Source organism: Oryctolagus cuniculus, chromosome 18 (genome assembly GCF_051225735.1).
Source record: "Oryctolagus cuniculus isolate XC-2025 breed Fujian yellow rabbit chromosome 18, ASM5122573v1, whole genome shotgun sequence".
NCBI lineage: Eukaryota > Metazoa > Chordata > Mammalia > Lagomorpha > Leporidae > Oryctolagus > Oryctolagus cuniculus.
In genome coordinates, this window is record NC_142884.1 from 7,492,863 (window position 1) to 7,506,521 (window position 13,659).

Below are 13,659 nucleotides of genomic sequence, written 5' to 3' on the forward strand. Positions count from 1 at the left end.
CTGGCCTGGAAGAGGGGCAACCGGGACAGAATCCGGCGCCCCGACCGGGACTAGAACCCGGTGTGCCGGCGCCGCTAGGCGGAGGATTAGCCTAGTGAGCCGCGGCGCCGGCTTCAAATAATCTTTAAAATTTAGTTTTATCTTAGCTTATTTCCCGTTTTATTCTACAGTCATTAAACTTGTAGGTATTAGTGACACTTGCCTGCTCCACTTACAGCCTCTCCCAGGTACAAGTTCTTTACTGAACAGCCCCAACCCCTCCGCCATGACTTGAGCGCCACAGAGCTTCCGGCCAAGCGACAAGAAGGCCCGGGCCACGCCCACTGCCGGAAGAGTCTGCGGAACCGCGACAGAGCATGCGCAGTGCCCATAGCAGGAGCTGTCAAGATGGCGGTTTCCTCAGTCGGGGGTAGGTCGGCAGCGAGTTAGAATCGCTTCTGCCCACGAGAGAGAGACGCATACGTTGGCCTGGGAACAAGGTAATTTCCTCTGCACTCCGTCTTTAATGATGGCGCTCCCCGTGAAACCCAGTAAAAAGGATCCGCCCACATTACCTCACAGAGGCGATGACGGCATAATGCGGGGCTCCCATAGCCACTGTTGAGTCCGCACCTCAGCGGAGCCTGAGGGCCCGGGGCGCTGACAAGGGTGTGATGCGTGGTGGAGTCAGTTTCAGCTTAGGGGCTCCAAATAGCGGGTGGTGGTCTGTGAGGGTCCTTGTTTTTCTGTAACCCCTGTATCTCGGGGATCTGTGCTATCTGGTGACTCTTCGAAATGATTCATTTGAAAGGCAAAGTGACAGAGAAAGAGGGGATGGGGGAGGGGGAGAGGAAGCGGGAAAGGGAGCTGCTCCATCCGGGTCTCCCACGGGCTGGCAGGGGCCCAAGCACCTGGGCCACCATCTGCTGCCTCCCAGCTGCATCAGCAGGGCGCTGAATGGGAAGAGAAGCAGCCGGGACGCCAGCCGGCTTCCCATTGAGGCGTCCCCACTCGCTGCACCAAAAGCCCGCGTCTGAAGTGACTTTTTTGAATGGAGGACAAAAGTGAGTGAGTGGGGCTTCTGGTCATCAGTGCTTGAGACGTTTGGGGGGAGTTAGTGGCTATGGGGGTTTCTTTGAGCGGTTGGTGAAGACTGAGCGGGTGTATTCAACCATTCCAAAAACAGCTGAGTACCCGGGGGTCCCAGTCCTGGGACAGCTCAGGACCGCTAACGGGCCCTCAAGGGCCTGGTGGCTTCTGCAGACGGCAGACCAGGAGAGGGGGATTTGACCGCTGTCTGGTGTTTTGTAAAGTGGCCAGGTCTAGCAACTAGTGTGGCCGTTTGCATCACAAAGGACCTCAACTGGGAAATCTGGGTACCTGGAAAGAAGCCAGTGGCCAGTTGGCAGCTGTTGCTGCCTCTGTACCTTGTCGCAGACTGGGCGTGGAGTCGGAGCCACCCCTGAGTTAGTGCAGCCGGCTGGGCTGAGGGGAGTGGCAGAGGAGTGTGTGCAGGGGGTAAGGCCCAGGAGTCAGAAAAAGGTGGTGAGGGTCACTATTGTGAGAGCATCTTGCAACATCCTGCATCCCCTCCACCCAGTGACTTAGAAATCCAGTAAATCGCCGTTATCCCTCGTTCCCACCCAGCTCCTCTGCTATATTGTATACCATGCCCACTTTCATCCTGTGACCTTTTTGATGTGCATCCCTCTGTGACCCTTATTCCAGGGACCTCAGTCTGACCCTCATCACCTCAGTTACTCTTGCCAGCTCTGTCAATCATTTGCTCCTGCCTCTTGCCCTGTGTCTACTCCAAATTCCAAAGCCTCAACCCATGCCCAAGTATTCTCAAATCATAGCCTTCAGCTTTCAGGCATCTTTCACTTCCCCCTTGAATCTAACACATGTTCTTACCTGTTACCCATCACCCTAAAATCCCTGCCCAGTTCCCTGCATTGTCTTGTGCCTGTTCCCCACTCTCCCCATGCCTATTATCTCCCCTAGGTTCTACCTTCTTTACCTACACTTTATGTCTGCCTTAGTACAGTACAGTTGTCCAAGATCTGGCTGTTCTGTCTCCCCCTCCCCACACATCATATGTTTTAATCTCATGTCTGCTCTACTTTTGTTCAATAACTGTGCATTGCCATTATCCCCTTTGTTCCCACGACAGCTTATATTCCTTCCCACCCAGATCTTTTTTTTTTAAGATTTTTTATTTATTTATTTGAGATGTAGAGTTACAGATAGTGAGAGGGAGAGAGAGAAAGGTCTTCCTTCCGTTGGTTCACTCCCCAGATGGCCACAACAGCTGGAGCTACACTGAACCAAAGCCAGAAGCCAGGTACTTCTTCCCAGTCTCCCACATGGATGCAGGGGCCCAAGGATTTGGGCCATCTTCCGCTGCTTTCCCAGGCCATAACAGAGAGCTGGATTGGAAGAGGAGCAGCTGAGACTAGAACCAGCGCCCATATGGGATGCCACTGCCATAGGCGGAGGGTTAACCTACTGCACCATGATGCCAGCCCCCACCCTCCACCCAGATCTTAGTAGCTCTATACCTGTAACTTCTTTACATATTTTGCCTCCTTGTAATCAGTGTTGCACTTAACTCCCAAGCAATATTTAACATCCCTTTTACTTTTCTCTTTCTACCTTCTCTCCCCCTGTACTTTCTATATCCTACTCCGTAGGTTCTCTGCACCAAGATCTTATTTTTTAAAAAGATTTATTTATTTATTTATTTGAAACTCAGAGTTAGAAAGATCTTCCATCTGCTGGTTCACTCCCCAATTGACTGCAATGTCCAGAGCTGCACCGAATCAAAGCCATGAGCCAGGAGCTTCTTCTGGGTCTCCCACATGGGTGCAGGGGCCCAAGGACTTGGGTCATCTTCCACTGCTTTCCCAGGCTGTCGCTCCCCCTCTTCGTGGAGGAATGACACAGGACCCTGCGCTGTTCTTTTGTTTGCTCGGCCCTTCCCGGGTTTGCTGCTGGTTCTTCCCGGGTTGGCTGCCGACCCTTCCACCTCCGTGGAAGGGCGGTTCCCCCTGCCACTTTCCCCACTTTCGCGGGGGAGCGGCACACCGCCAGCCGGCTCTCTCGGGGCTGCTCAGGTGTTCCTTCAGATAGATGTTCCTGGTGCATGTTGTCTCTCTCCTCCTTTATAGTCCTCTTCCACCAATCCCAACTCTGCTACCCACACACCGAGTACTCTGCTCTCCTCCAATCAGGAGCAGGTCCTACAGTTTATTGGTTGAACTGGAGGCAGCTGTGTAGAAGCTGTTTCCTCCTCTCCCAGCGCCATATTGTGGGAGAGCAGATGCATAGAATAAGTCTTAATTTGAGTAACTTAGTCTAGTCTGAGTTGCTCCCCACACCAGGCCACAGCAGAGAGCTGGATTGGAAGTGGAGCAGATGTTCTCACACTGGCACCCATATGGGATGCCGGCACTGCAGTTGGCAGCTGTATTCCTTACACCACAGTGCCAGCCACGTGCTCCAAGATCTTACACTAACTCCTTTCTTGTGCCCTCTTCTCAATCTTCTGTCACACAGCAATACATTGTCACTCACCTAAACACTCCAGTGTTAAAGAATTGCTCCCCATAGTTTTTTGGCAAATGCACTGTGGGTCAGATTTATTCACGCACATCAAGTTCTGAGTCAGGTCAAATAGAGAAAATCTATGAGAACTGAGTTTTCAATGAGTTACCAGACAGGTTCAATAGTGAATATTCTCTGGGGAGGGAGGCATTTAGGGTGTTCAGCTCTCACTCCCTCTTAATGGCTACTAGGATGCTGATTTTCATGGCTGCTCTGTTTGCAAAGTGGTTACTTTTCGAGGCTTCATTTGAGCTGAGGAAGTAGGGATAGAATTAGGGCAAGTTAAAATTCCACAAGAAGCTCTTGTGGTTGGATGTGTGGCCTTAATTGTCTGCTCCAGAAGGAGAACTGACTGGCCTTTAGCCAGAGCATCAAAACAAGGTCAAAACAGCATGAAAATTTTTGTTATACTCCTTCTACTGTCCAAGCTAGCAGATTTCAACTCTGCAGGGCCAATTCAATCTTTCTACTCTCTCTGGCCCTCCCTTCAATTCATTCTCTTTTCTTGTCATGTAAAAGACAGTCTTCTGGGGCCATTGTTGTGGTGTAGTAGTTCAGCCACCTCTTGCAATACAAGCATCCCATATTGGAGTACTGGTTCAAGTTCCGGCTGATCTGCTTCTGGTCCAGCTACATGCTAGTGTGTCTGGAAAAGCAGTAGAAAGTGGCCCAAGTACTTGGCCCTCTTTCACCTACCTGGGAGACCTGGATGGGGTTCTGGGCTCCTGGCTCCAGCCTGGAACAATCCCAGCTGTTGCAGGCATTTGATGAGGGTACCAGTAGATAGAAGATATCTCTCTTTCTTGCTGTGTCTCTCTTCCATCCTCATCATTGTGCCTGTCAAACTTTTCTTAAAAAGATATCTTCAGAAAACTATTTATTTCATATTTAATCCATCTTACTGTCTGATTTCACCTGTTGAAGATCTTAATCTTACTATACCACTTCTAAAGTCTTAAAATGCTGAACTTTTCTGGGAATTTACGCTAGTATGTAGGGGGTTTACAACATCAGAATCCCCTCTGCACTCAACTCAAATTTCTCCATAAAATTAGATTTTTCTCTTATACAAACACAAGTTTAAAATTCAAGTGCCTCAAATATTCCCAAAAGAATTTATTGCACAGGAAAACATTAGGGACCTGTTGGCTGTTTTGAAGATTTGTGAAGATGACTACCATCCCTAACTCTACCAAAAATACTTTAATATCCTCTTATAATTGTTTTTTCTTTAAATTCCCCTATGGTACTCTTCCCATCGTGCATCTGTATCTTCCTCTTCTCCCTCCCTCCCTCGCTCTCTCCCTCCCTTCTCCCCCTCTGATTTTATTTATTTATTTGAGAGGCAGAGTTACAGAGAGAGGGAGAGACAGAAGGGTCTTCCATCTGCTGGTTCAGTCCTCAACAGCCAGAGCTGGGCAGATCCGGAGCCAGGAGCTTCTTGTGGGTCTTCCTCATGGATGTAGAGGTGCAAGCACTTGGGTCTTCTTCTACTGCTTTCCCAGGCCATAGCAGAGAGCTGGATGGGAAGAGGAGCAGCCAAGGACTCCAGCTCCCCATATGGGATGCGGGCACTGCAGGCAGAAGCTTAGCCTATTATGTCACAGTGCCAGCCCCTGTATCTTCCTTCTCTACCTATGTTATACACTACCTATTATTCTTGCTCTTATCTCTCTCGTGTCCCTACCTTTCCCAAAAACTTACATGCATCCTATTTTTGACAAATTGTTTTTCCCAAAAATATATCCTTCTCCTGAAACTTTTTTTTTCTTTTTTTTTTCTTTTTTTTTTTTTTTTTTTTTGGACAGGCAGAGTGGATAGTGAGAGAGACAAAGGTCTTCCTTTTGCCGTTGGTTCACCCTCCAATGGCCGCCACGGCTGGCATGCTGCGGCCGGCGCACCGCGCTCATCCGAAGGCAGGAGCCAGGTGCTTCTCCTGTTCTCCCATGGGGTGCAGGGCCCAAGCACTTGGGCCATCCTCCACTGCCTTCCCGGGCCACAGCAGAGAGCTGGCCTGGCAGAGGGGCAACCGGGAAAGAATCCAGCGCCCTGACCGGGACTAGAACCTGGTGTGCCGGCGCCGTTAGGTGGAGGATTAGCCTATTGAGCCACGGCGCTGGCCTATCCTGAAACTTATGATTTGGAGAATAGTAAATCCAACTCTAAAATATTAATTTATTACGTTTGAAAGACACAGAGAAATGGAGACAGACAAACACAGAGCCCTTGCATCTACTGGTTCATTCCCCAAATATCTATGACAACATGGGTTGAACTAGGTTGAAGCCAGCAGTCAGGAACTCCATCTGGATCTCCCACAGGGATGGCATGGACCCAACTACTTGGAGCCATCATCTGCAGCAGGAATCTTAAATTGGGATCAGAGTGGAGACTTGAATCCAAGAATTCTGATAGGGGATGTGGGTATCCCTATTGGCTGTGTCAAAATGCCTACCCTCAGTAAACTCAACTTTTAAAGAATGTAGTTATCTTTCTATCTATCCATCTAGTTTTGAATCACACTTAGTGGTTTATTTTTAGAAACTGTGAAAGTCTGAGATAAGCCTGCAACTCTTTTTCTATAGATCTGTCAGATTTTTATATTTTATATATTTTTATAGATTCTGTCAGAATACACAATAGTTTATGTTAAAAACAAAGAAATCTGTTACTCACGGCATAGCAGACAGTATGAACTTTCTGATTGTTAGTTTCCTTTGCCCTCCACCCATTCCAATTAGAGTGAAAGGCTACCCAAGCAGAGCACCTGAGTATCTTTGAGCATAGGTTAACTCAGTCTTTTTTTAACTTTTTTTTTTTTGACAGGCAGAATTAGAGAGTGAGAGACAGAGAGAAAGATCTTCCTTTTTCAGTTGGTTCACCCCTCAAATGGCCGCTATGGCTGGCATGCTGCACTGATCCAAAGCCAGGAGCCAGTTGTCTCCTCTTGGTCTTCAATGTGGGTGCAGGGCCCAAGGACTTTGGGCCATCCTCCACTGCCTTCCCAGGCCACAGCAGAGAGCTGGACTGGAAGAGGAGTAACCGGGACAGAATCTGGCGCCCCAACTGGGACTAGAACCCTGGGGTGCTGGTGCCACAGGCGGAGGATTAGCCTAGTGAGCCGCAGCGCTGGCCTAACTCAGTCTTTTAAAGGGAACTGCTAGCAAATCAGCCACCTATTGCCCCAGAGATAAATCTTTATTTCCTTATATAGGAAGCATGCCTCTTGACTGTTGGACAGGGTGACACTCTCCCTATCTTCCAAGGTTCTTGTTTGCCCAAATATCCACCAAAAGACACAGTCCAAAACAAAAGCTTTTCCTAACACAAACATGTATGAGAAACCCTTGGAGAATTGTCTTCCAACACTATCCATTCATTTATTCACTGAATTTGCTTCTGGCAGATTTCCCCATAGTATACTACTAGATCAGACTGACTTTGAAGGCCTCAGGCCTAATCCATTCAGTTTGCCTCAAGCAATGTTTAAGATTAGACCAGGAGGAAGCACCTGGTACCTGGCTCCTGGCTTCGGATCGGCGCAGTGCGCCTGCCATAGCAGCCACTTGGGGGGTGAAGCAACGGAAAAAGGAAGAGCTTTCTCTCTGACTCTCTCACTCTCTCTCACTGTCTAACTCTGCCTGTCAAAAAAAAATTTTTTTTTAAATATTACTATCCATAGGAACACGATGTTGCAGTTGATTTCTCAACAATGTTGCAGTGGATTCGTTTCTGAGAGGAGCAGTGTGGTGGGGGCAAGAGGCGGGGAGTCACCACACAGACCCTGGGAGTTGGGTGAAAGCAGGCTTGAGGCGAGCAGCCCACAGACTCGTTTATTACAGTTGGAACCACATCTTATATAGCCAAGAGCAGCCAATCTGGTCAAGGGGCGGTCTATGCCCCAACCAATCACAGCCTGTTGCCAGGAGGTTTCCAAAGCCATCCAGTCACAGCCTGTTGCCAGGCAGTTTCCAAAGCCATCCAATCACAGCCTGTTGCCAGGCAGGCTCCATTGCCAGGTGGGTTTCAAAGCTATTCCTGAATAACTGATGCTCGCTTACCAGTGGCCACCTTGGCATGGCCTTCTCATTCCACCACAACGCTATGTAGTGGGATGAGCATAACCTTTATTCACATCCTCTGTGCTCCTGTAGGTCTCACGTTCAGCCAACTGCAGAAATTCCAATAGCCATTAAGGTTTGCCTTAGAAAGACAAGTGACTGTAATTTTTGTATTGATGTTCTGAGGATGATGAGTGACTAAACAACTGAACATTGTACAAAACCATGCAGTTTACATATTTATGATAATATTAGAAGATTTGCACTCCTTACCCAGTGAAAAAAATCTGAATGCAGGGGAGTCACGGCTCATGAGAAGAAAGGGGCTTAGAGTTGGAAAACACACAGAAATGAAGGCAGTAGCATCTACCAGCCACCAATTGGGATTATAGAGAAGGGCGATACAAGCATTGAAGATGGAGGAGATTGTGTAAAAAGACACAAAGGTGCTCAGCAGGACAAGGATGCTCTTGGTGGCCCTAGACTCAGGGGAAGGTCTGGACATAACATTAATGCTATGAATGTGTTGGACCTGTTGCTTATGCTTGTATAGAATGATAATCATGGAGACACTGGACCAGATTATAAGCACAGAAAATAAAACTTCAGGGAATACTAGCAATACTGTATATAGTGTGTCTGTGATTTTGTCATTACCCGCAGAGGAACAGTACCCAAAATCTCTTTTATTTGTGGTATTTTTGCTATTCCATTTGACCAGTACATACATAGGAAAAATGAAATTTACCACCATGTGCATGAACCAGCAGAAAGAAATAGAGTAGCCAGTGTACTCTGGGGCTTTTACTTTAAGGTACTTCCAACTAGAGTTCATGGGAGTGATCATGATAACCTGGAAGACACTCAAGAGGCAGGTGGTATTAATGGACACACTTCTGCCTACTCTCTGAACGTACAAAAGAAGTTTGCATCCAAAATCATTGAATAAATGTTTCAACCCAAAAACTGTCATTGTCTGGGGAATTCCTTTAGAGACAATGACCAAGGAGTTAGCTATAATTAGGTGCATAAGAATCAAATCTATGAGCTTCAACTTGTGGTCAGTGTAGTAAAGAAAAAGATAGTGATAAAGAAGAGAGAAATTGCCCAGGATTCCAACTACAGTCTGTGACAAGAAAATTATTCCTGCTGCCAAAGTCCTGGAGGCCATTGTTTCATTCAGCACATTTTTCTTAAACTGTGGCAATAATCATTCCTCTATGTAAAAAGGCTCATTAAAGGTTTTTGTTATCAAAAGATACTGTCACTGTTTGCTCCTGTGAGATTTCCAAAGACATCAAGATGCATGTAAAGATGAAGTCAATTACTGATGTGTTTCATGGAAAAGTCAAGCTCTTGGGATGAGTTGGGTGTCATCTGGTGAGAAACAATGAAAAGTGAGAGCAAATGGGAAAAAAGTATGACATTTTCAGGATAAATTGATATTTTCTAGTCTTACAGTGCCTTAATCTGCTTTGCTGCTGTAGCATCAAAAAGTGGCTTATTTAGTTCAGTTTTGCAAGTGTAAGAGCATGATTCTGGCATCTGCTTAGCTCTGGTGAGGGCCTTCTGACTACATCACAACATAGTAGATGGCATCATGATGGGAGCATCTGTAAGAGGGAATGATCACATCGTAAGGCAAGAAGGAAGAGAGATTCGAGGGCCAAGGTTGCTCGTTTTATAACAACCCACTGTCAGGAACTAATGTAGTTGGAGCTGTAAGAACTTTATTAACCCCTTCTGAGGGCAGCACCCTCAATAACCTAATCATGTTCCAATAGTCTCCACCTCTAAAAGGTTCCACCACCTTCCAACATCACACTGAAGACTCATCTTGCAGCACCTGATCCTTTGAAGATACACTGAAAGCACAGCCAAACCATAACAGGGGGAAAAATGAGACCACTTCATTTACTACCTACTCCGTAAAGCAAATCAATTCTGCGTGGACTTCTGATCTAAATTTTAAACATGAGTAATATTTTAGATAGCAACAAGAATAATTCTGTGTTCTTAGAAAATAAAAAAAAATATTTCTTAAACAGCATAGAAACACTAATCATATGAATTTAATGACAAATCAGGCAGTAATAAATTGAGGGCTGACGGTGTCAACACACTTGCATACACACACATGGGGAGATCCAGTGTGATGAAGTTGTACAGATCACACAGTAGAATAAAATATAGAGAAAATATTCCAACAGAAGTCTCAAGATATTATTTAATGAATGATAAATGTGAGGAAATTTTTGATATCCTTGGTAATCACAAAAATTCAAATAAAACCACTACTTAGTATCATCATACACCAGCTAGAAATCTAAAATAAAAATGGCAGGAAATACTAAGCATGATATGTGGTGAGGATGTGAGTAATCCAGAAATTTCATACACTGCTAATGTATGTTAAAATTGGTGCATTTTGAAAATAGTTTGGTCGTGTCTACTTAAGTGGAAAAGCTATATAAATCTATTACCCAGTAATTCCATTTCATTTCTACATTACAAAGAACATTTTAAGATATATTAACAAAAGTCAACTTTCAGAATTTATTTACCTGCTATTCCAGCCTGCTGTAACCATGGCTGGAGTCATCCCGAAAGCAACAGGAGCTGAGTTCCCTCAAGGGAATGCCCAAACCAAGCTGAGATAAGACTTGGTTAGGATTCCAAGGAAAGATGCACTAAACACACTGTGGTCATCCAATGCATTTATTAGGGAAATTCCTTCTCAAATACTGTAGTTTATCCTTGGGATGCGTAAGTATCCACAGTGAGGGTGTCTGGGTGTGCAGTTTATATGAGGGTTAAGGAATTTTGGTTCAGGGCCAGAGATAGCTTCTTACAACTACCTAAACACCTTTATCATTGCCTGAGAGTAGTCAAGGCCCTTGTGTGGGCTCAAACCTGCTGGGAAAAACAGGTAGCTGAATAGGTCACGAGGCAATCAAAGTACTCTGATTGTTAGCCAGGTTACAGAAAGAAAGGGACAAATTAAGGGATGCTACTCCAGTGCTAAGCACAATAGCCCCAAACCAAAAAACCTTCACATACCAATTAACATTTGATTGTTTGATATTTACACAGTGGAATCCTATACAGTAGTGCTAAGAAAAAGCCAAATATAAAAGTTCTTGCTGTATGATTCCATTGGTAGAAAGTACAATACACAATAGTGATCTGACCCCCTAATATTAGAAAAGATGTAAATATACATCCCAGCAGTTCCACTGTTACAAATATATCCAACAGTGCCTTACAGGGGACAGAAGAGAGATTCTGGGGATCTGAGGATAAGTTTCCTCTTGATCTATGTGTTGCATGAAGATTTGTGTTCCATCGGTGTGATTCCACTGAACTGTGCATCTACAACATCTGTATTTAATTTAAAAAAGCTATCTATCACTCCCCCCAAAAAAATTTAGAAGAAACTGGAATGAATGTTATTTCTTGAACGTGTTTGACCTGCTGCTTTGTGTCTACCTCAGGCCCCGATCATGAACACAAACGTGAAATGATAGAGAATAATAACAGTGCTGCATATCATAGTTGCGATTTTTGTCATGAAGTTCAGAGAGCAGTATACAATTTTTTTCCCTTGGAATTCTTTGCTGCTCTATTTGCAAACCATATGCATACAAACAATGATATTTATCAGCATATACAGAATCTAGCAAAGGAGAGTGGAAAATCCAATATATGTGGAAGCTTTAAATTCTCCCCACCTAGGGTTCTTGGAGCTTATTGAGACATCTGGAGATAAACTTAAGAGGAAGGTGGTGCAAATTGACACATCCTTGGACTCTGAGAATAGAAAAAAAAATTGCATTCAAAATATTTGAAGAAATGTTTCAGTTTAAAAGTTGCCATGATCTTGTGGATATCTTTAAAGAAAATGACTGAGAAATAGCTAGAATTAAGTGGTTGAAAATCAAATATATGGAACTCAATCTGCATCCAGTGCAGTAAAGGAAGAAACAATAGTAGAGAGCCAATACTCAGGATTGTTGCCTTAGTCTGAGATATGTAGATAATTCTACTGCCAAGTTCCTAGAGGTCATTCTACCAGTTTCCAGATGTTATTTGTCAGTGCCAGAAGATACAGGATGGGTTCATATTCTTATATTTTTACTGGGGAATATTTACTTTTTTATTTTGCTAATAGCCTTACCTGGGTTAAATGCATAATCTTTATTAACTTTTTTTTCATGCATTTGAAAGGCAGAGAGAAAGAAAAAGGGATCTTCAATCTGTTGTTAACTCTGCAAATACCTGCCATAACCTGGGTAGGGCAGACCAAAACCAGGAGCCTGGAACTCAGTGTGGGTCTACTGTGTGGATGGCAGGAATGCAAGTACTTGAGCCATCGCCTGCTCCCTCCTAGGATGTATATTAATAGGAATTCTGAAATTGGAAGCAGAATTGGGGCTCAAACCTAGGCAGTCCAGTATGAGATAGCAGTGTCCCAAGGAGTGTCTTAATTGCTGCACCCAACACCTGCCCCTGAATGTATAAACTTTAAATAGCCCTCACAATTTGTGAGTCACCACTATAATACTGTGTATGTGGTGCTATCCTTGATTTTCATAATTGCATGATGTGGACAGGTAATTCTTCATTGTCAAGATGATGAAATCATAGAAATAGCATAAGCAATTTGTTGAAATTCTCAAGCTAGTTAGAGGCAGTATCCTAATCACTGTACTATACTAACAATGTCAGCTGTGTTTTCGCAGACCTGTATTTAATTTTTATATCTTGCCATTTTATTTTGGACTATTGATATTTTATTATAATTTTGGTTGAAGTAAGTTTTTGTTTAGGAGTAAGGTTTCATTCTTTAGGACAATATTAAATAATAATTAAACTTCAAAAATTCCTTGGGGCCAGGCTGTGGTATAGTAGGCAAAGCAGCTGCCCATGATACCGGCATCCCATATGGGTACTGGTTCATGTCCCAGTTGTTCCACTTCTGATCCAGCTCCCTGCTAATAGCCTGAGAAAAGCAGCAGAAAATGACACAAATGCATGGGCCCCTGCCACCTACATGGGAGACCCAGAAGAATCTCCTGCCTCCTGATTTTGGCCTGGTCCAGTGCTGACCATTGCAGCCATCTGAGGAGTGAACCAGTGAATGGAAGACCTCTCTCTCCCTCATCTTTCCTTCTGTTTCTGTAGCTCTTACTTTAAAATAAATAACTAAATATTTTTAAGGGTCCTAATAAGATGCCATACACTATAGTCTAATACTACAGGAAACTTTACTGTGTGCAGATTGGATTTATTGAATGCAAAATTGATTTGATATTACTTTCACAGCAGAAAGATTTATTTGCTGTCATTCCAGTAACAGATTAGTAGTGTTATCTATCAAAAAATTATTGAGCATAGTGCTGTGGCATAGCCGCCACCTACAGTGCCAGCATCCCATATGGGCACTGGTTGAATCCCGGCTGCTTCACTTCGGGTCCAGCTCTCTGCTATGGCCTGGGAAAGCAGTGGAAGCTGACCCAAGTCCTGGGCTTGCACCCGAGAGGGAGACCCAGAAGAAGCTCCTGGCTTCAGCTCCAGCCATTTTGGCCAACTGGGGAGTGAGCCAGCAGATGGAAGACCTATCCCTCTCCCCCTCTCCTCTCTCCCCTCTCTCCTCTCCCCTCTCCCCTCTCTCCTCTCCCCTCTCCTTTCTTCCCTCTCCCCTCTCCCCTCTCCTCTCTCTCCTCTCTCCTCTCCCCTCTCCCCCCTCCCCTCTTTGTGTGCCTGACTTTCAAATAAATAAAGCTTTTAAAAATTATTCAGGATATTACTTTGTCCCTAAACTATGAAACATGGAACACTAATATGTTTAGAATGGAATATGTATAGAACACTAATATGTATAGAATGGGAACTAAATTATTACTAATTTCAGCCCAGTGTTTATATTTACTGATTTCCTAGGTAAAGTGAAATTCTTCATAATGACATGAGGCTTGTGGAAGATACTAAAATACAAAAGATACACATAAAT

General features: G+C 44.6%; 2 protein-coding genes across 2 annotated transcripts in view; one reads left to right on the top strand and one right to left on the bottom strand.

Annotated features, from left to right (window-relative positions):
• The window catches only part of LOC100355590 (beta-1,4-mannosyl-glycoprotein 4-beta-N-acetylglucosaminyltransferase), a 42,357-nt gene that overhangs the window by 10,906 nt on the left and 17,792 nt on the right, over nucleotides 1-13,659 (top strand). The window contains exon 2 of the mRNA XM_089320168.1: nucleotides 218-479. The gene's annotated coding sequence lies outside the window, so the exon portion shown is untranslated. The remainder of the gene's footprint in view (nucleotides 1-217; nucleotides 480-13,659) is intronic.
• Nucleotides 7,879-8,817, bottom strand: ORYCUNV1R1599 (vomeronasal 1 receptor oryCunV1R1599). The gene has a single exon (NM_001167286.1). It carries the CDS (start codon nucleotides 8,815-8,817, stop codon nucleotides 7,879-7,881), a length of 939 nt encoding a protein of 312 aa, NP_001160758.1.